At 37.9% G+C, this 20746-nt stretch overlaps 1 protein-coding gene across 12 annotated transcripts in view; it reads left to right on the forward strand.

Moving 5' to 3' along the window:
- The window catches only part of LYRM9 (LYR motif containing 9), a 54922-nt gene extending 37015 nt beyond the window's left edge, over positions 1-17907 (forward strand). For 10 of the 12 annotated variants that reach the window (XM_052802834.1, XM_052802835.1, XM_052802836.1 and 7 more), the window contains 3 exons: positions 3614-3754; positions 4473-4565; positions 5778-6864. In XM_052802834.1, coding sequence (XP_052658794.1) covers positions 3629-3754; positions 4473-4565; positions 5778-5795 — 237 coding nt within the window. In that variant the 5' untranslated portion in view covers positions 3614-3628 and the 3' untranslated portion in view covers positions 5796-6864. Of the gene's footprint in view, positions 1-3613; positions 3755-4472; positions 4566-5777; positions 6865-8141 lie in introns of those variants that run through there. The other 2 variants (XM_052802837.1, XM_052802838.1) reach the window with 2 other exon arrangements.
- The last annotated feature ends 2839 nt before the right edge of the window (positions 17908-20746 follow it).

Below are 20746 nucleotides of genomic sequence, written 5' to 3' on the forward strand. Positions count from 1 at the left end.
TGGACTAGTCAGACTGAAACCATTTTGAAAAGTCATTTCTTGGTCTATATTTCTGAATTTTTGCAACATCTTTTGGCCCTACATATAGGGTTTTTTTGGACAGTATCCAATTCCTGTAGTGTGTGAGGCCGAATGGCTTTTATTAAACAAATACAAAAAACAGAACTGGAATCAAGCAAGCAGAATGAAAAGATTGCAGCAGCAGTATAGAGCCAACTTATTGCCCTCATGATGGAGGAATGGTTTTCTAATTGTTCGTGAAAGCTAATGGAAACCATATTTTGGCTGTGAGTAATTCTCAGGAGGGATCATTGTGAAGTCTTACCTCATCTCTTATACTTTACTGATAGAACATATCAAGTATTCAAAAGCAGATACACCCCATGAAGCTCAAAGTGCAGAGAAACCTCTGGTCAGTTTTAGATACTAGAGAAAGATGGGACTCTTCAGGGGTGAGTGAGCTTTACTGGCACATCACTGACCTGGCAGAGGGTAAAAGTTAGGATGACAGAATCCAGGAACAAACTAATTAAGATTTTCATGCCCACAAGACATCATGATATCACACTCAACCGTGTTGAGAGTAGGGGGTGTTTGAGAACTTACTCCAGTCAACATCATCTACTTCTGAGTTGTCTGTAACTAAAAATCAGAAATGCCACTTTCTGCATTTTATCCATGGAATCTTTCCTAAATGTTGTACCATTTCAATCCCCAAGATCTTTATTCCAGACTTTAGTAATAACAACCAAATCAAAGTTACTATCTTAAATGTTAAATTTGATCCACCTTTTGTCTTTGTGATGTGTATCAGTCCTTCTTGCACTGGATGGGGCACTACCAGCACAATACAAAACAACAGGATTTCCAGTTGCCATATTTGACATTGGCATCACCCCTCTATCCATCTTGGGAATGGGCTTTGTCTGCTTTTCTTTCCAAGTTACACTGAATAGGTAGTCATTAACCTATGATTAATTAAGGAAGTGACCAAGCTGAATCTTGTGCAGGTAGTTCACCAGCTGTGTTATATTAGCTCCAATGGAAAGTTATCACACCCATTATAGTGGTGTTTACAGAGCTTGGGGTCCAACAGCCTTTTTTTTTGGTTGGTTTTTTTGTGGGGTTTTTTTTTTGTAATGTTAGTAACAGAATCAAGGTAAACAGCACCATAGACAGATCCTTCAGCTCACTGCAATCACAAAAAATGTGGGATATTGGTAATGAATGTCAAATTGGGATTTTTGTAACTTTTATGGGTGTTTTTCACTAGGGAGTTAGTCACTGTGATCAGCATTTGTTTTGGAGTACTGTTTGTTGTAAGTCTATATACCCCAATACTTTGGGGAAAGGGCTTTGCTTGTTGAAAGTGTTGCTAAAGTGATTTTGAGTAAAGTCACAAATGAACTACACAACTCATTTCAGATGTAAGGAAAGATGTTAGTATAAGCAAGCAGGAAAGGGATCCTGACATATGTTCTTCAAAGGTTTATGCCTATTAAGCCTATGGTATATCTTAGAATTAGTTTTAATAATTTACATCATCAGCTCATGAGATAATAACCCTGTTAAGTACTTCCTTAAGACAGTCATCTTTTTCCCTCAGAGGCTAGAAAAGCTTTTCCTGAAGTGTCATCAGGGCCTTTCTTAGGGGCTTCCATAACACCCATCAGCCATGACTCACTATGTTTCTGCAGGTCCTTAAAAAAAATAATGTTATAAAACTTGCTTGTTGATATGAGCTAAGCAGGTGGTGAGCTCTATTGTGTGCTCTATTAGTCTACACAAAAACAGGCTCGTATTACTGTCACCTCCTCCCCATTCCCATCCCACCTGTTTGGCTCATCTGCCTTGTGCTGCCTCATCTTATGACTTGTCGTTAGTCTGCCTTGTAAATTCTTTGTGGCAGAAACTTTTTCATTAGATATGTATGTATAGATAGTACCTACCATGATAAAGCCTAAATCCTTGGCTGAAGAGTATAGGCACAATTCCAATACAGATAATAATGCTAATATTGCAAGGCTCTTTCTCACACATTTCCCATAGACAAGAAGCTCTGCTGCAGGAACAGCTCCCTTTCGTTTTACAAGGTGTTACTTTTGACAAAAGATAGATTCAAAAAATCAATATAGCATAGATGTCACCCAATTTTTCAGTAATGAACAGAAAAAAACCCCAATACCATGGGGTGCTCAGATATGACTTTGTACCATGGTTTTCTGCCATGAGTCAAGCAGTGTTGTAGAGGCCCTTCCCTCAAGAATAAGACATACTCTGCATTTTTGTCATAGAATTCTTTAATTTTCTTCACATAGAAGAATCATACTTTTTGTGCCTAACATATTAAAGGCTTTTAGTGACCTCTGCTACTGCAAATTGGCATAGCTCTTGTTACTGCTATAGAGGTATGCTAATTTATATCTACTTAGTTATAGACCAAGATGGAATTTTGTTTTACTGGAAATATAGATTATGATAGTACATATCCCATTACAACGGGCATTTTATAGGTACATAGTGAGGAGATTTTCCCCACTGCAAGAACAGCTAGTCTATGCAAATATACAGCCCAGGTATGCTGTAGCTGTGGTATTCTATTCTGAAATAAATTTGGCCAAAGGACTTAAATTACTTATAAAAAAAGGAAAAAAATATTCCAAATGATGAGTAAGTATCATAACGGGTGCTAATATAATGCCATACACCTACTTAGTTATTCAGTTACTTATTTATTATCTTTATTCTTAAGAGTAATGATGTAAAAGTACTTTTTTCCAAATGTTAATTTAGTTCTCTGCAGATGGTAACCATCTGGTAAATGACAAGTCATTTACAGTATTTGATTAGCACTTTATATAGCTTGGATGGACTTATTGTTACACTATGTAAGTATAGTTATGGAGGTGAGACTTGTTAGATTTGTTCTTTTCCTGTCGCTGTTACCAAAAAAAAAAAAAGGGAAAATTTCAAACCTATGAATATTTTTGCCTGTCTTCTCCTATATTTATACAAGTTATTTCAAGTTAAAGCCTGACATTCATAGGCCAGTTCACAAGATATTCTTGAGAGAATGACAGTACTAGGAAATATTGTTAAATTCCAGCACCATTTGTAGCAATTATGAGCGTCCTCATTCTACAATGTCACCATGTGGGTGGACTCTTATGGATGCTCAAGGAAAGCACTGGAAGCTTGAATGAATCTAAGAGTCATGGCTTATCAAGTAGAAAACTCCCTCAGGGCTGCAATACTGCTTTGTATACTTATAGCAGCTTACGCTGTGGGTGTATTTTTAAACTAGAAAAAATTTAATATTGCAATGCACCTTAATATTACCATCATAAAGTGATCTTCTTGCATGAACTGCACACTTCTGTATTTTAATACCTTGGTTAAACTAACAACAACTAACTAACCCATCTGTCCATAAGCTAAGCAAGTTCTGATTAATTTCATATTGTGTTTTCTTCTAAAGTTTCTTCAATTTATGCTGCTAAATCTTAATTTGCTGGGCCTGTTTTCATTGTTGTAAAATTACTTCACACTTTTATTTCTGTGTTTTTAATAAAATTCATTAGGTATTTTGATTTGTGTGTCTTATTTTCAACAGCTAAAAAGCTTGATAATGGCCCCACTACCGAATGCTGAATTAGTTCAGAACTCTTTGCAGTTATATCGTTACCTGCTTCGATGCTGTAAGCAACTTCCTGAAGAGAATATTCGTCAGCATTACAGACATGCAGTCAGGCAGGTGAGAATCAGATTTCTTTTCTGTTGGTGGAATTCAGTGTTATGGGGTGGTTTTTGGTTTTGTTTTTCTCCTCCTACAGTTTGGACCAACTCTTCATAACTCCTGGCACTTAAAATTATTATTCTGCAAGCTTGAAACATTAGTGGATTTGAAGGATTATACTGGGAATATGTGAAGGAGCATTTCTTTTTGTTTGAATCTGAAATCTTCTATTTTCCTTGGCTTTCATCTCTAATTCTTATGTTAGTCAAGAGAGTGAACAATCATTCCTTACTCACTTAAACACATCTTTTATGGTGAAACTTACTGGTTCCTTGTCAGTCATTTTTTAATATATATATCCCACCCCCTCCCCAGTTGGATAAATCTCATCTAATTGTTCATATGGAAGTAATTTCATGCCTTTGATCATACCTGTTGTCCTGAGTCTTTCTAGTTTTAACGTACCAGACGATTTCATTTGTTGTTCTGAATTGAAGTTCTCTGGGGTTTTTTTGTTGATGATGTATGAAAATACTGAAATACTTAATGTGAAATTATATTTGACAAGATTTGTTATGGAAATAGCACAGCCAGGTGCTACAATGTATATTTTTATCTTTTCAGATCAACAGTTTGTTTGCATCAAATATTTTCTTTCAGATTTAAGTGATCCTTATTTTGACAACTGCTGTGTTCAGTTGGCTAGTCAGCGTAACACTTTCATTGAATGTTGCAGAGTTTCAAAGTTCATGCCGATGAAGACAATCCTGAGCGAATCCAGCAGATTATTAAGAGAGCCATTGAAGATGCTGACTGGGTCATGAATAAAGTAAGTGCATCAGATTGTCTAACTTTTGCGCTCTCTCAGTTCAGATCAAAGACGACAACATCCTAAAGCAAGTTAGGAACAGCAAACTGTTCCATTGTCCTGGATGTTGAAGTGTCTGGGCGAAAGGAAATACCTAGCCACTAGGGATTTATGATTGTGATAGTTCTTGTTTAAAAATTCTTCTTTGTCAATATAAACTTAAGTGTATTTTTTAGAACCAATGATGCTTTAAGTTGGTCTCTCTATAAATCTTTGTTTCCATGAAGAATTCTAGTAAATTTCAGCAGTGGTGGCTAGTATAACTCTATTATGGAAAAAAAAAAAAAACAACCTACAATATTTTGCAAGCCACAGTTTGTTGATATGCATCAGCTGCTTTCTTAATAGGAATCTATCCTCTCTTAGTTTAAACTCCCAGAAATTTTTTTTTTTTCTCAGCTCTTGCCTGTGGCTGCGCAGAGCAGGGTTAGACAACATAGTGGCAAAATTGTGGCAATTGGTTTACTTGTGCCATAGTTATCACCCAGTGGATATGCCTCTTTACTGTCACAGCACTGGAAAATACCACTCAAGCTGGTTTCTTAGGTAAAAGAATTAGGATTGTTTACGATTAGACAACTGAGAGTCACCTGTACTTCCTTGGATTTAAATCTGGTTGAGGAGCATGATATGTTAACATGGATTTCTCAGAGTATAACGAAACAAGCCAAAAGTTCAGCTTGCTCTAAATATCTGTGATTTAATTTACTAAATGACTGTTAAGTCCTCTCTGCCAGTCCATGAAATCCAAATGAGAATTGTTACAGGAGCAAGCACAGATTAGTCATAGATTATAAAATTATAGCAGTAGCCAAATCCCGGCAGTTACAGCGTAGTAAATAACTGTCCATGCCTGAATCTGATTTTATTCTTCCTGCAATTATGAAAAGCCTCATTCTGATTCTGCTACAGAGGTTGTAGCCTGCTTCATTGGAAAACTGGTAATTGAACTGTGTGAGAGGAGGATCAGATTCACAGTGCCTGCCAAGAAGCATTATTTTATATTGTAGAGGAAAAGCCTATCAAATTTCAATCTAACTTAAAGGAAACTGAGATAATTTTATGTAGATCATGAAGAGGGTTGTAAATCCTTGTCAGTGTGAACTGTTACTTTAGTTATGTGCTCTTTCCCACAAATAATTGTTTCTTTCTTTCTTTTTTTTTTTTTTTTAGTATAAAAGACAGAAGTAGAAGAGGAACAATGAAGACAAGAATGTAATTGGTAAACAACCTTAGACGACTTGCAGTCAAGCCCAGTAATATATTATAGTTATTGCCTGGAGTTTTCTCTTACATAATACAAATACAATAATTTATATCTCATTGGGATGTCATGAAGCTAAATTAATATTTCTGAAGCTACTTGAGTCTGTAGATTAAAAGTCACAGTCTAGGTTCAAAGTGTTAGCTTGCGTAATCACAAACTTTAGCTTAAAGCCCAAACTTGTCTAAGCTTTGAGTAACACAGAGAGCTTCTCAGGAAAACTTACTGAAAATAAAAATGTACAAAGTCATTACCAAATAATAAATAGTGCCCTGTCTGTCGTTCATGTCTGAATTACAGCGTCTCATCTGAAAGAACTTAACTAGTATCTGAGCATAAAGTTCTATACTGGGAGCCTGCAAACCTGAGAAATGCTCATTGAAGATCAGAGCAAATTTCTCTTTACTTGATTGTGGACTAGATTATACTGTTAGGCTCAGATCCGCTGTAGTATAGCTGTGTTTGATACACTTATTGTGTAGGTCATTTCGTGACAAGGTTCTTCTGCATAAGTAACAGTGGATTTAAGTTTGTGTTTGTGAAACATTCTGAATTATGGTAGTCAGTCTGTTATGTCAGATCATCCTCTGTCAGGACCATAGGTATGTTTTCAGAGTGACGCAGAGGTATGACCAGAGCACAGGCCTGGTTTTAATCTAGTGGCAGATGCAAAAGCATAGGGTACTGAGTAGAGAACATACCCACAAGAACTTTAAGCCCATCTGAAACTTGAACTGCAGTGTTTTCCACTTGCCTGTCTGTGCTATGGGCATATCTTCATTCTACTCTGTAGGTTTGCACTTGAACTAATGTTTGCCTTTTCTTGTTTAAAGATAGGTGCCTGTCACCCTAATCTCTAAACTCTCATGAAAACGGACACCATTCAGATGGGTTTTGTGCACTGAATGGTATAATCACTGAAATGTGCAATTTGTACAGTTACAAAGGCCTTCACCACTTTTTGCAACATATAATAAATGTCCTTTAAAAATGGGAGTCCATGTCCTTTTTAAAAAGACTGTCTTTTCAGTGTCTTAACAGATTTTCATCAAGGAAAACTCAATAGAAAGACTAGCTATTTTAAGTAAAATTAATGTAGGGGTAAGAGTTTCCTTTTGAAACATGACCTTTGCTTTTAGCTGTACTTGGAACTTTTTGCCTCCAGGTGGCAGTGCATGCTGCGATGCGTATCCAAAGTCCTAAGTATTTCGGGGTTGGGTTTGTTTTTACTGTTTCCAAATTGTTGAGCTTCCTCACCTGCCAAAATAGAACCGAAGTGCTAAGGCAGGTCTCTCTTAGGCTCCAGATTTCTTTTTTTCATTCAACCATGAAAGAAACAAGAAGAAAATCCTAGCTCAAAGTAGTCAAGAAGTAGTCTTTTGGCTATAAAAGAAATGGGGGCTGTAAGTGAATGTTTATACCATAAAGTATTGTATAAAAAAATTTCTTTTCTCTGCTAACCCTAAGCCATCTTCTTCAAGAATTCTTGCCCTCTGTTATTCTTTCCTCTGCCACCACCACTATTGTTGTTCTTTCTCCTCCTGCATCTTTCACATGACCTTATACGCCCTCAACTTTTGTTCTTGTTCTACATATTCCTTAATTCTGTTCTCTTTCATCTTCTCTCTCTACCCTACTTCTTTCTCTTCCTCAAATCCTTTTCTGACAGGTACATCAGAAGATACTCGGGTATTATGCTGGGGCCATCCTTCTGCTTAATTTCAGATAATAAAGCATGAAGGTAATAGTTTCTCAACAAAGTAAATGTAAGTTTTTCTTTGTGTGAGGAAAACCCCTTGTCTTTCTACTTAAATACATTTTTTTGAAAGTGCAACCATTCTGGTTTAAACTTTCCAAATAATTTGATGCAAGGTGGAGCGTAGAAAACTGAACCAGTATGAAACTGAACACTGTAATAAAAAAGCTTAAGTAGATTTGATAGAAGATACCTGAATGTGCTACTCTTATTCAAGAACAGCAAACAGATGACCCATGCTGTACTCCAATTCTATTACATATATTTGGTCTGTAGTATGGAGATGCACGGAGCTTTGTATTAGTGCAATAGTGAAAATGAGAAGACTCAGTAGGATTAACAGCGTATGGCAACATACTAGTTTCCTGAACTTCAAGTGTAGTGTGCTCAACAACCCACTATTGCTTTAATTGTCTGGCTTTTTGTAGTGTGAGACATAATACTTTGTTCAATTACTAAATAGGAATTGCATGTGTCTAAATAATTCTTATATGCCTGTTATTTAATTTATGGATAGTTCAAGAAGGAAAGCACCAAGGAGCTGGAAGGTGCAACCACGGCATGTCTGCAGCTCCAAATGTCTGAGGTGCCAGCTGAGATATGGGAACATCAGACCAAAGGTATGATAGATGTAGCTGATATGGTAGGACCGGGGTTTGTGAATTTTAGTCTTTGGATACTGGTAGAGCATGCAGTTTTTAGCAGGGTACAGTGGGGGAACATGGTTGCTGGGGCAAGAGACACCATGACTAAATATTTTGACAATAGTGATTCAGTTGTAGGGCATGATGAGATGTCAGAGTCTTTTTTTTTTCTTTTTTTTTTATACAAACAATCTTGTTCTCAAAATAACAAACCTTTTCATAGAATGGAAATATAATGTGAAGATAACTTTATTTTCTCTGTTATGGAGCAAATAATTTTCTTGGTGGTGGGGAGACACAATGCAAACAACTATTTACTTCCTTGTAATAGTGAAAGTAACCCCAATGTTTAAGACAGACATGTTTCTCTAATGACTGGGCTGAAGAGTCATTCAGCTGCATAGCTGAGGCTTTTATATTTTCAAGACATCATACAAATTCTGTTCTTCAGCAGCATAATTTGAGACCAAAGATATATTATTAGCCTAGATGTAGATGAGAACCTGAAACTCTGAAAAGGAATTTAGGCAGACCTTCAATACTTTCAACCAAAATTATTATCCAGAAAACTTCTACTCAGAAGTCATCTAATCATGGAGTTGCCCTAGTTTACCACTCACTAACCTGAGAGTTATACAGTAAATTGAGTTTTCTTCATTAGTATCCTGGGTCACCTTTGTTTGAGCAGCTCTGCCTCTCTGCCACCCAGCCTTGCTTGAGACTGAAGAACTGTTCTCTGTTCCACCAATGTCTTCATTTGGTGTAATGCCACTATGCTAATGATTAGCTGCCAGTGGCTCTAACAGGGCCCACTGTGGGAAAGACTTACACAGTCGCAGGCATAACTTTATTCCCGCTGCTCACAGGGGAGCACTTCGTTGGTCAGTCTCCTCCATGGTTCTCTGGTGGCAGTTGCAAAGAAAACACCACCAAATAGTTTGGTGCATCTGTGTTTCCACATTCAGTCATCCAGAATTTCTGAAAATAAAGATGTTGGGTGCAAATTAAGTAATAGGGGGTAAAAGAGTGTGTTGTATACTGTAATTACTATTGCAAAGTTTAAAAGAAAAAAGCTCACAGAGCTTATTAAACTGTTGGTGCAACAAAGGATAAAGTCAGTAAAAAAGGACAAGCCTATTCTATTCATAGGGTTTAGTTTCTTTTTACTGAAATGAGGAACCCACTTCTGTACTTGTATATCATGTCAGTTCTGGTAAGTAATTGTTGGCCCCACTGATAAGCATTCACTATAGTAAGCATTCAGTTACCAGCATCACATTCAGCGTGGAATATTATCACCTGACACTTCATTAGCCTGAGGATTTTAATTGTGTTTACACAACTGTAATAACTACCTTCTGGTAATAAGTTTTGCAGCTGGTTACTGTAAGACCTGAGTCAATAACTTCTAAGTACTCCTCTACAATTAGAAGAGTTGAGTGGAATTAATTGTTCAAAGGTTGTGTACAGACAACTCTGTCAGTTAAGCTAGAGAGAGGGTTTCACAGGCAGCTTGTTATGCAAGGCAAACATTAGAACAAGGAAAAGGCAGTTGGGAGACTTCTGTTTAATAGTTTGGGATCATGCTTTTAATTCTTGAAGTATGGAGAAACAGATTATTTAGATCACGTTTTAGCTAAGGAAAATTGAGAAAAAAGTTCTTAGTTATTAGTTCCAGGTTATAGAGTTACCAACGTTCAGTTTAAGGACAGAACCAAATTTGGTGCTATACTTTCTTTTGTATATATACATTTATAAAACATTAGGAACCTAAAGCTGAAATTGTGTGGAAATAATCTGTACATTACAAATATGGAAGTAACATAATTGGAACAATGGCAGTGGGTTAGTCTATGTGTTTTGTTTTGTGCATAGGTTCTTGCTCTTAAGCCCACAGACAAATGTCAGAGTCTACTTTTGTTATTACCAGCCTTGAAGCCTCGATGTAGAAGCTTTCTGCGTAGTGAAAATCTTTCCTTTTTTTTTTTTTTTTTTTGTTCATATAAGATTTTGGTATGGGAAAGATTGTAAATTTGTGGTTTATCTAAAATACAGGGTAGTATTCTGCACTTCACATGGTTAAAGAGATGTATATATTTCTGATCACATTCTTATGTCAGAAGTGTTACTGATTTCAATTCACTCTTGTCACTGGAAGTCATTTGAGCCCTGTGGGTACTGAATAGAATACTTCCATCCCCAGCCAGGCTTTGCTTAGCACCTTTTGTCAATAATTGAATATTCTTTAAACCATTCTTTAGCTTTAGCACTTTGTAAACTCTTTTTCATTTGGTTCATTATGTCACAGGCATTGCCTTTTGATTAGAGACACATGAGCTTAAGAATTTGATGCTAAACAAAAACATCTCTTCTACGGTGTTCGGCTCATTTTCAAATGTTATAAGGAAGCAACTTTACTGCGATACTGTAAAGAACAAGTAAGCACAGTATTTCTGAGAGAAACAAATAATATTCACTGTGATCTTTTTTTAAGGGACACAGTTTCTTATTTGAGAATAGCTTTTAACTTGGCATTACAAATTGTGCCTTCATATAAAGCTCTGATAAGATGCAAACCGAACAGGCAGCACAGTGGCTGTGAGTCTTAGACATTCAATATCATAATATTAATTCATTATGAGAGTCCTTGACCTTAAACTGTAAGAACGAGTCTTTAGAGCTTTATGATCCACAGTGTAGTGTCCATCAGTGTCATCCAAAATAGCATATGTTTATTTGAAATGTGCGAGTAGTCTCTCTGTCAAGAACTGTGTTGTAAAGCAAGTCAATAACACATGAAAATGGCTTGACACTGTACTGTGCTGCCCATTTGGTCAGTTGCTTTACTGCAGTCTGTCTTACTGTTCAGAGGTGATGTATTTCTTCTTGAATATGAGCCAGCTGGTGCATCTTTCAACTTTTCTATTATTTGATTAATTTATCTTATACTTCTGTCAAGCCAGGTTTTATGAAATAGTGTTAACTGAAGTATACTCTAGTCATCAAGTACTCCTTTCAGCTTGTGATTAATCAGGGCAGACACATTAACTTTTAAAAAAACCTGTTCTTTGAAGAATATTTTCTGTTTTCCTCATAATTGTGTTTGATATTTGAAATAGTTTTTAAAAGTTTAGAAGCAGATGCAGGCATCTGTCACTTGCAGCTAAGAGCTTAAAAATGTTTGTATTTATCATTGATTGGAGAGGTTCCTGACATTGCACACTTAAGGGAGTAATCCTGCACACTTAAGTAAACTAGTAGATTATGAAAAGGATATTGTCCTCACCTATGAATTGAGAGGCTGAAAAAGTTAACTTCCTTCTTCTGTAACTATCAACCTGGGTGCCTTTTCCCCCAGAAGAATCTGCCTTCATATTCTGCATTAATCCATTTTGAAATGGATTAACTTAATTTTTTTTAAAATCAGTAATTTCTGAGACAACTTTGGGTGCTTTACTACCTCATATAAAATATTTTCTTTCAGATGCTGCCCCACAACATTAGATTGAACAGCCTTATTACTTGTGTGCTTCCTTTTGCTGGGGTTCAGCTTCATCTGTTTAAAAACTAGTGCACTTTGTCCTTTTATTATTACAGCTTATCTTTTGCACAGTCTTTAGTATCCTTCTTGAAAGAACTTTAAAAATGCTGGTGTTTTGATTAACATTTCCTGCCATTCTACAGAATGGATTTTAAAAGATACAAAATTGACAATAAATTCTTGTAACTGATTAGGTTGACTCATGTTCTTGTTAGGTAACATCACACAGGATCTGGGATTTTCTCAGTTTTACTTTTAATTTTCTCAGTAGTCATTTAATCCACAAAGTCAGCTGTATCTCAGATGGTATGAAACAAGGAACAAGGAAAACTGTGTTTCAAAACAAACGTCAGACAGAAGTTAGTAGTCTGGAAAATATTATATCATGATGGCAGACACAGGCAAAGGCTGTATTTGCTGGCAGCACCTCCCTCATACTCACCAATCTGAGGACTGATTTTTTTGCATGCCTAAAAATAGAGTATTTAGTTTTCCACAGTTGTGCAACTGCAAGGACTGCTTTCTCTTTTATTTTCTGTTTTTCCTCCTCTTTTTGGAGGTCACAAAATGGTGTGTTTAACCACAGTTTACAGTACAGAGTGCAAACACCTCTTGAGTCTTGGAGACTTCTCTCCCTGAAGAGCTCTGTAGAGTTTGTCCTCTCTTACCTGGAAATATTTCACAGAGTAGCTTGCAGCTTTATGGTGAAGATTTTCAAAAGTAATTCTCAGATTCGTTTTAATTGCTTAATTTGTGAGAACTTAAAAATTATACTTGGTGATAGTCTTACGTGTTTCACTGTGTTGCCGTATAACCTCAGGAAAATAAGATCACTTCTTTGGACTGCTATTTCATACTCTGTCTTGTCTGTTTGGATTACGTGCAAGGGTTTCTGGTTCACTATCTTCCTAGTGATGCATACTCGTAACTATAATTAACAATTGGCTTGTTGTGGGCAAGACAAGAGTAAACAACAACTTATAGTGGATCTCAATACTGGGGTTTTTTTAAGAACCAATGAGAGCTCTTAACCTACCTGATTCTCTCACATACTCATTCATTCCCACTCCCAGTATTGTGTTCACCATCTTCCTTTAGCCTGATGATTTCAGTGTACAGAGCACCTCTCTGGTTGGGACTTTGTTGGCAAGTAGCAGTAAAATGGTTATTCCCCTACTAGCATGACTCTGAATTAGGAAGGTACTAAAATGGTAATTATTATTTTACAATTATTTCAGAAACACGGTTTAAAAATATAGAGATCTCCAAATTCTGCTCCCAACTGACGTAATACAGCCTATAGCATCTCACAGTTACACTATACCAAGTCTGGTAGTTTCTAATTGATTAAATGCAGTGAAAAGGCATCCAGTGTGTATTATCAAACTGAAGAGATGGAGAGCCAATCCCTGTCCTCTATAACTTGTTCATTATCCTCAAAGTTAATTCATAAGTGAAGGTGCAGGTTTTATAGCTGATGTAATAATACAAAGAATGTATACAATATGAGTGGTATTTAGCATAAAAATGAACTTGAATGAAATCCATGTCTGGTTGAGAGAGGAACAGAACCATAAACTCTTTCATCTAACAAAGACGCTTTGAAAGGAACAGGTTTGGTACCATACTGAACCTGTAATCAGCTGACTTTATTGTACTGTATGTGTGGGGGATTTTTTTATTTACTATTTAGAAAGTGTTTTCAATTTTATAAGTATTTGAAAGAAATCACAGATCATAATTATATAACTTTGCTCTGTAGAACTCTGTAACACTCCAAGAACCTCTGGAATTCATAGGGACTGTCTGTTAAAAGAAAAGTTGGGAGACACAAATCTTGCCTTTATGGTCTATTAAATTCTGTCTTCGTCTATAAGAACAAAGGCATTCTAGATAATTGCTTATCAGGATGTTTACTTTTCATACTGTTTATGGGTTCTGAATGCACCATTTTTCACTACCTTGAATACTTAGAGAAACGTACCATGCTTAATCATGTTGTACCAGAATTAAAGTGAAACAGTTTTGTTTATCCAGCTTTACAAAGCGTACTCTCTGCAGTAGTCCAGATGGGCTAAGTTCAAGAGGTGGATCTGATGTTGAGAATGTATTGGCCTTCAGCAGGTCAGCTTGGAGACTGGAAGCAAAGGCATTACTCCTAGTTATAACTGCTAAATAAGGGGAAGGCATAAAGAGGATTCTGAAGTTTCTTTGACCACTAATTTGTTTCTTTCATTTCCCATGTTTATATGTTCTTTTGGAAAAGTAAATATTAAAAGTTATGCTGCTGTCTTCTGTGCTGAAGAACTGCATTCTCTTTTTCTCGTTTTCAACTTTATCAGAATTAAAATCTGCAGTCTATTTAAAAATTAGTTGATGGATTGCTGATCATTAGTTTATACTGTGCTCATTTGTGTGTATCAACACTGACCTGGAACACCTCTTTGAAAATGATCACTCATTCTCCATGGTGCATTCACTTCTGCTAATTAATCAAAGATGGTGTGGTGTTCTAACTGGGTAGGAACTGATTTGAGATGAGGAACTTATTACAAAAACCTACCAAAATCATGCATGAGCTATCATTTCTTAGTTCCTTATCCAGAGATATCAGGCATTGTGTAGGCAGAAAGAAACCTTGGGTGTATCATTATGTACTTGAGAAGTCATCTTTCCTGATATGGTCATTCTACCAAATCAAGACATTGTTAACTGTGAGGATTTATCTCTTATCACTGGGAAGTCATTTCAGGATGCCAGTCATCTGTCTTTCATACATGCAGATTTGCTCTCCCATTGAAAAGAAATAGGATTTCAAAAGCAAAAACATGGGAGGAAATCAGGATCGGAGATGTTATGTTGGATGAGGGTTTTGACGCTTTGTGGAAATACAGGAAATACTGATCCCTGCGAGCCCTGCTAGGAAGATGAACAACTCAGATTCTAATTAATTCTTAGAAGCTGGTACATGAGAGAAGGAAATAACATAGTGGTTTTCAGATTGTGCTGGTCAAAGAGCTCTCTTGAGCTGCTTTAACCTTATGGACAGTGTTGTAAAGTCACAGAAAATTCCCATTTACATTCCTTTCTGCCAGGTTTCAGATGACTAAGCCAAAACAAATCATCACAGAAACAAGATGAGGCAAGAACATGGTTTTGACCAAAAATCTTACTATTTCTGTCACTTAACAGTGAAGTACAGAGTCTACATCAGCTCCTTTTGCTTTGGTGGCTGTGGTCCAAATACCCCCTTACTGTGATAGTTAGATGAAGCATTTAGACTGCATGAAGTGATTATTTTGCATCTTATCCTATGGGGAATAGAGACAAAAATTATTATGGATAATAATAGCACCTGCTAATTAATCTGTAACAATCCTTTGATGTTTTTACTAGGACTGCTTAGTATAGATTAAACCCTATGATGTAACCCACTTTATAAAGCCATCTATCACTTTCTAGAATCTGACCTTACTATGTATCAACACATGTTCTTCCATATCTCTATTATTTTTTACCTTTAATAAGTGACTTTGCAAACTCCCAAGTGATGTTCCCTCTTCCAAATGCAGCTTCAAAGGCAATCTTCTCTGTTAGCATGGTCAAGATTTGTGTAAATAAGCAGTATGTTTGCTTGCTGAATGAAAAACAAGCTAAATGGTGTGTCCCTAGCCTGGAATTCCTATAGAAAGAGAGTGAGGTAGGAAAAGCAGCGCAATTAGAATATCTGCATCTTTTACTGCTAGAATAATGTGTCCAGTTTGGGCCTCCAATACAAGAAGAGTGGGTTCAGTGGAGGGCCACGAAGATGATCGAGGCTGGGGCATATGCCTCATGAGGAGAGGCTGAAGGAACCAGGCTTGTTCAGCCTCAAGAAGAGAAGACCCAGGGGAGCTAATCACAGCCTTCCAGTAACTTTAAGGAAGCCATTAAGGAGATGGAGCCAGGCTCTTCACAGTGGTGTATGGTGGGAAGATGAGAAGCAATGGGCAGAAGTTGAAATGAGAAGTCCAGACTGGGTATAAGGAGAAACTTTTTCCCCAAGAGGACAGTCTAGCAGTAGAATAGGTTGCACAGATATGTTGTGCAGTCTTCTTCCTTGGAGTCTTCAAGATCACCCTGGGTCAAGCCCAGAGCAACCTGGTCTGACCTCATAGCTGACCCTGTTCTGAGCAGGTGGTTGGACTAGATGAAATGCTGAGGTCCCTTCCAACCTGCATTCTCCTATAATCCTATGCATGATGAAAGTTTCTTTACTGACTTTGAGTTATGGGAGTTATGTTTGAGGAATATTCCATAAATCCCAGCACTATTGAGTGTACCATATTTCAGCAACTGCCTAAAGTTCACCTACATGTTGGTTTTGTTTGCTAGGCAGCTTCAAATAAGGAAACGGTTGTTTTATTTAATGGTGGAGAATTAGTCAGAATGTGTGTGAACATATTCCTAGAACATAACTTTCGTACGTAATGAAGAGAAAGAGCATCAAGGACACAAGTAAGCATCACGTTTTAACAGCACTGCCTGAATAGGAGTTTGCAGGTTAAAGACTGCTTCCTTCCTGCTGACTGACAGTTTAGGATTAATGTTTCTCCAATTCATATCATATAATCATTGAAAGATCAACAAACAAATGAAAAAAAGATGTAGTGAGAAGATATGTTCAGACTAAAGTCTTTATTTAGATTTGTGATAGGAGACAAAATTTCCTAAATTAGTCCAAAGATTTACTCCATGAATTGGAATTGGCAGCAGATTGGCAGAAGCTTGCTTTCTGGTATAATCAACAGAGAATAATAGGGTAAATTGTCTGTATTTTGATGTATAAGTATTTAGCTGGACTTGCAGCTCAAAATTAATGAAAACTGACCAAAAAATACTCTGAAGATGCAGAAGAATGTGCCATGGAAATTGTCTTTTTTGGTAGGGGAAGGTAGATAGTTGCTACTAAAGGAGTTGTAAGCTTATTACCACAAACCCTCTAGCACTAGCTTTTTTCCCCCTAACACTAACAGAGGGAAGGTAATTTCACTCTCACTGAAAGTTTTGAAAATGTGTTGTAATTTTCACAGACGTTGAAAGTTGTGCAGGCTTAGGCAAGACTGGCCTAACTGTTGTACTGTATTGGCTTTGCATGGCAAGGTTTTGGTAGCGGGGGGGGTTACGGGGGTGGCTTCTGTAAGAAGCTGCTGGAAGCTTCCCCTGTGTCCGACAGAGCCCATACCAGCCGGCTCTAAGACAGACCCACCGCCGGCCAAGGCCGAGCCAATCAGCGATAATGGTAACGCCTCTGTGATAACATATTTAAGAAGGAAAAAAAAGTTGCTGGAACAGACAGAAATGGCAGCCGGAGAGAGGAGTGAGAATACGTAAGAGAAACAACCCTGCAGACCCCCAGGTCAGTGCAGAAGGAGGGGGAGGAGATGCTCCAGGCGCCGGAGCAGAGATTCCCCTGCAGCCCGTGGTGAAGACCATGGTGAGGCAGGCTGTCCCCCTGCAGTCCATGGAGGTCCACGGTGGAGCAGATCTCCACCTGCAGCCCAGGGAGGACCCCACACTGGAGCAGGTGGGTTCCCGAAGGAGGCTGTGACCCCGTGGGAACCCCGCGCTGGAGCAGGCTCCTGGCAGGACCTGCGGATCTGTGGAGAGAGGAGCCCACGGAGCAGGTTTTCTGGCAGGACTTGTGACCCCGTGGGGGACCCACGCTGGAGTAGTGTGCTCCTGAAGGACTGCACGCCGTGGAAAGGACCCACGCTGGAGCAGTTTGTGAAGAACTGCAGCCCGTGGGAAGGACGCACGTTGGAGAAGTTCGTGGAGGACTGTCTCCTGTGGGAGGGACCCCACGCTGGAGCAGGGGAAGAGTGTGATGAGTCCTCCCCCTGAGGAGGATGAAGCAGCCGAAATAACGTGTGATGAACTGACTGTAAACCCCATTCCCTGTCCCCCTGTGCCGCTGTGGGGGGGTAGGTAGAGAATCCGGGAGTGAAGTTGTGCCTGGGAAGAAGTGAGGGGTGGAGGGAAGGTGTTCTGAGACTCGGTTTTATTTCTCATTACCCTACTCTGGTTGATTGGTAATAAATTGAGTTAATTTTCCCCAAGTTGAGTCTGTTTTGCCTGTGACGGTAATTGGTGAGTGATCTCTCCTGTCCTTATCTCGACCCACGAGTCCTTCGTTATATTTTCTCTTCCCTGTCCACTTGAAGAGGGGGGAGTGATAGAATGGCTTTGGTGGGCACCTCATGTCCAGCCAGGGTCAACCCACTACATGTACTTTGCAAGTAGTCATTAAAAACAACTTAAGCAGTAAAAAGGCTCGTGAAGACAAAGCAGAGCCATAAAATTTCCTGATAAAAGCCCTGTCTCTGTCCAGGAAACAATGGAAAGCAGCTGAACATACTATGATTTTGTGTAGGCTAAGCTATGCTGACCAGAGTTTGATGCTCGAGTATGCAGCAAAAAAAAAACTGAGTAGGGAGTAGATAAAGGCTGGTGTAAAGGAAAAGTTAGAGACTTACAGGTCAGCAATAAAGATAAGCACATGAGTTTTATTGAAATTGTTTCAACAATGCTATATGTTTCAATAAAAACCAAAGGAATGGACAGGGAAATCTTGTAGTTAGGGATTGCAAATTATTCTCCCTTTCTGGTGGAGATATCTCTTGTACTGTATTTAGCAGGTGAGAGACTGATGTGAGGGGAAATGAACTCATTAACTAGGTGTACTTCTCTTCCAGATAGTAGTGGGAGGGAACACTTTTTATTTACTAAAGGACTGAGGCAGGAAGGCTTCACTACTAATTCTAATTAGGAAAAAAGGGACACATCCCACATGGACTAAAAAATTTAAATTTAGAAGCCATATAAAACACACCCATCTCCTTTTCCAAAACCAAATATACCAGTTTCTATCAAATTTTTCACACTGGCTCTTAGTGTAGTAAATATTGGTAAGTATATCAGGACCCAGAGAATCAAAGAAAATCTTCCATTCCAGAAAGTGGTAGAACAGATGAGGGGTTTTCTTCTTTTTTTTTTTCTTTTTTTTCTTTTTTTTTTTTTTTTTTTTGTCATACAACTGACATATTTGAGATGCTAGCATAATGAATGCCTCTCTCTGCCAGGCTTTATATGGAGATTATATCATCGTTCATGGTAGACTGTCACAAAAACTAAGAAACTTTTAAAACACTTCTGATAAATTTAAGTCTTGCAAAACAGCTTGACCCAAAGAAGTATGCATGGTTACAAAAAGGAGTGCTTTGCATTGCACAGGCAATCTGTGAGGATGAATTGTCGACTACTCAGACGTCTATTTCCACATCTGATGTTTTCCAGAATATTGCTTCGTTAGAGAAGGCTTATTTGTGGGCTTAGTTACAGTGCACAACCACAGTCAGAGTGGGTACAAAAGGTTCATCAGTAATGTGGTCAGCAGAATTAGATTTATCATTTCTAGATGTGGGAGATGTTCCTGTGGCTATTTCCTTCTTGATCTATCCATGCATTTAATGCCTTTTCTTATCAAACAGATAAGCAGGCTGGGACAGTATTGACATAGAAATATTAGGCATTTTTTGTGAAAAGTTCCTTGCTGGTCGTTTAGAAGGAATCAATTATAGAAAAAGTCTAGAGATTTGCATAAAGTATGACTTGATAGAAAGACAGACATGGTAAATATGCAGATCGAGTAGCTTGAAATCGTTTCTTTTTACTTGATTTGGACTGTTTAGTGGAGTCATTTTAAGATTTTTGGAGCAAATGAGCAAGATGCCCAATGATTCTTTCTCAATGTTAAGCAGATCAACTGCTCCAGCAGTTGCAACTGCTGCAAACATTGTAAAGAGTTCAGCAGTTTTGATAATGTTTTGATAATGACTTAGTAATATCTTGTTGAATTCATTTTAGCGTTCTTTAGCCAACCCACATCACAGACTCTTTATGAAAGGAAAATCTCACAATTGCTTCATAAAGCAAGCACATGGTTTAATGGCATAAATAAGGAAGCAGTGCACTTTCAGAAGACAAAATTATTTATGAATATGCTCTTATTTTCTCTTGATTTCGTCCCCTTCAAATTCAGCTTCGTGATTGTCCCTCAGTGGGGAAATACAGAACTGGATGATGATCCATCCTTCTCTGGATATCACAATTGGTCCACGTTCTTCAGAGCCAGAATTTTCAGACTGGGATGCAATAGTACAGCGAATGCAAACACTTGCTTTGGGAACGAAATTCAACCAATGTCTGAACTTGTGCCTAAGACCAATTTCCATTGGCCCAAGTCAAAGAAATGATGGTCAGCATCTTTTCAAAATGTGCACAGCAGCACTCAGTGTCAACATGCCAGTCAGGAAGGCACTCAAATATGGAGAAAAGCAGAGTGAGAGAAATTGAGAAGAATGAGAAATGCAGTCTCTGGGTCCAGTGCAGGAGGACAAGGAAAATTTTACAGTTGTACACAGCAGAGGTTTTGTGGGAAAGGCTGACAGGAGGATTAGTGATGCTTTAGCAGAGGAAACATGCTTTCCAGTTGATCAGAGCTCCAGAGGTAAAGACCTCAGCACAGTCCCCAAAGGAAAGAGAAAAAGAAATCGCTGTGAACGTTGTCATTGCCTATGCTCACAGTGAGTCTACAGTAAACAAGGGAATGATAATGAAAAGATTATGCTGTGAGGGAAAAAAAAGGGACTTGAAAGCATGTTTTCTGATTATTTCCTGATACAGGTAAGATCATTAATAATTTTCTAATGATTTATCTTCCTACTTCCTTAATCCAGGATGGAGCACTGTTGCTTCTGTTTGCATCTAAGGTTATCCTGAGTGTGTATTACTTGTTTTAGTATTAAGCAAAAAAGTGATTTTCATTATTTTAATATTATGCCTATGTGCTTCCAAAACAGAATATGGCAGAAACAGACTGCATTAAGTGTAAACTTC

Source organism: Harpia harpyja, chromosome 12 (assembly GCF_026419915.1).
Source record: "Harpia harpyja isolate bHarHar1 chromosome 12, bHarHar1 primary haplotype, whole genome shotgun sequence".
Classification (NCBI taxonomy): Eukaryota; Metazoa; Chordata; class Aves; order Accipitriformes; family Accipitridae; genus Harpia; species Harpia harpyja.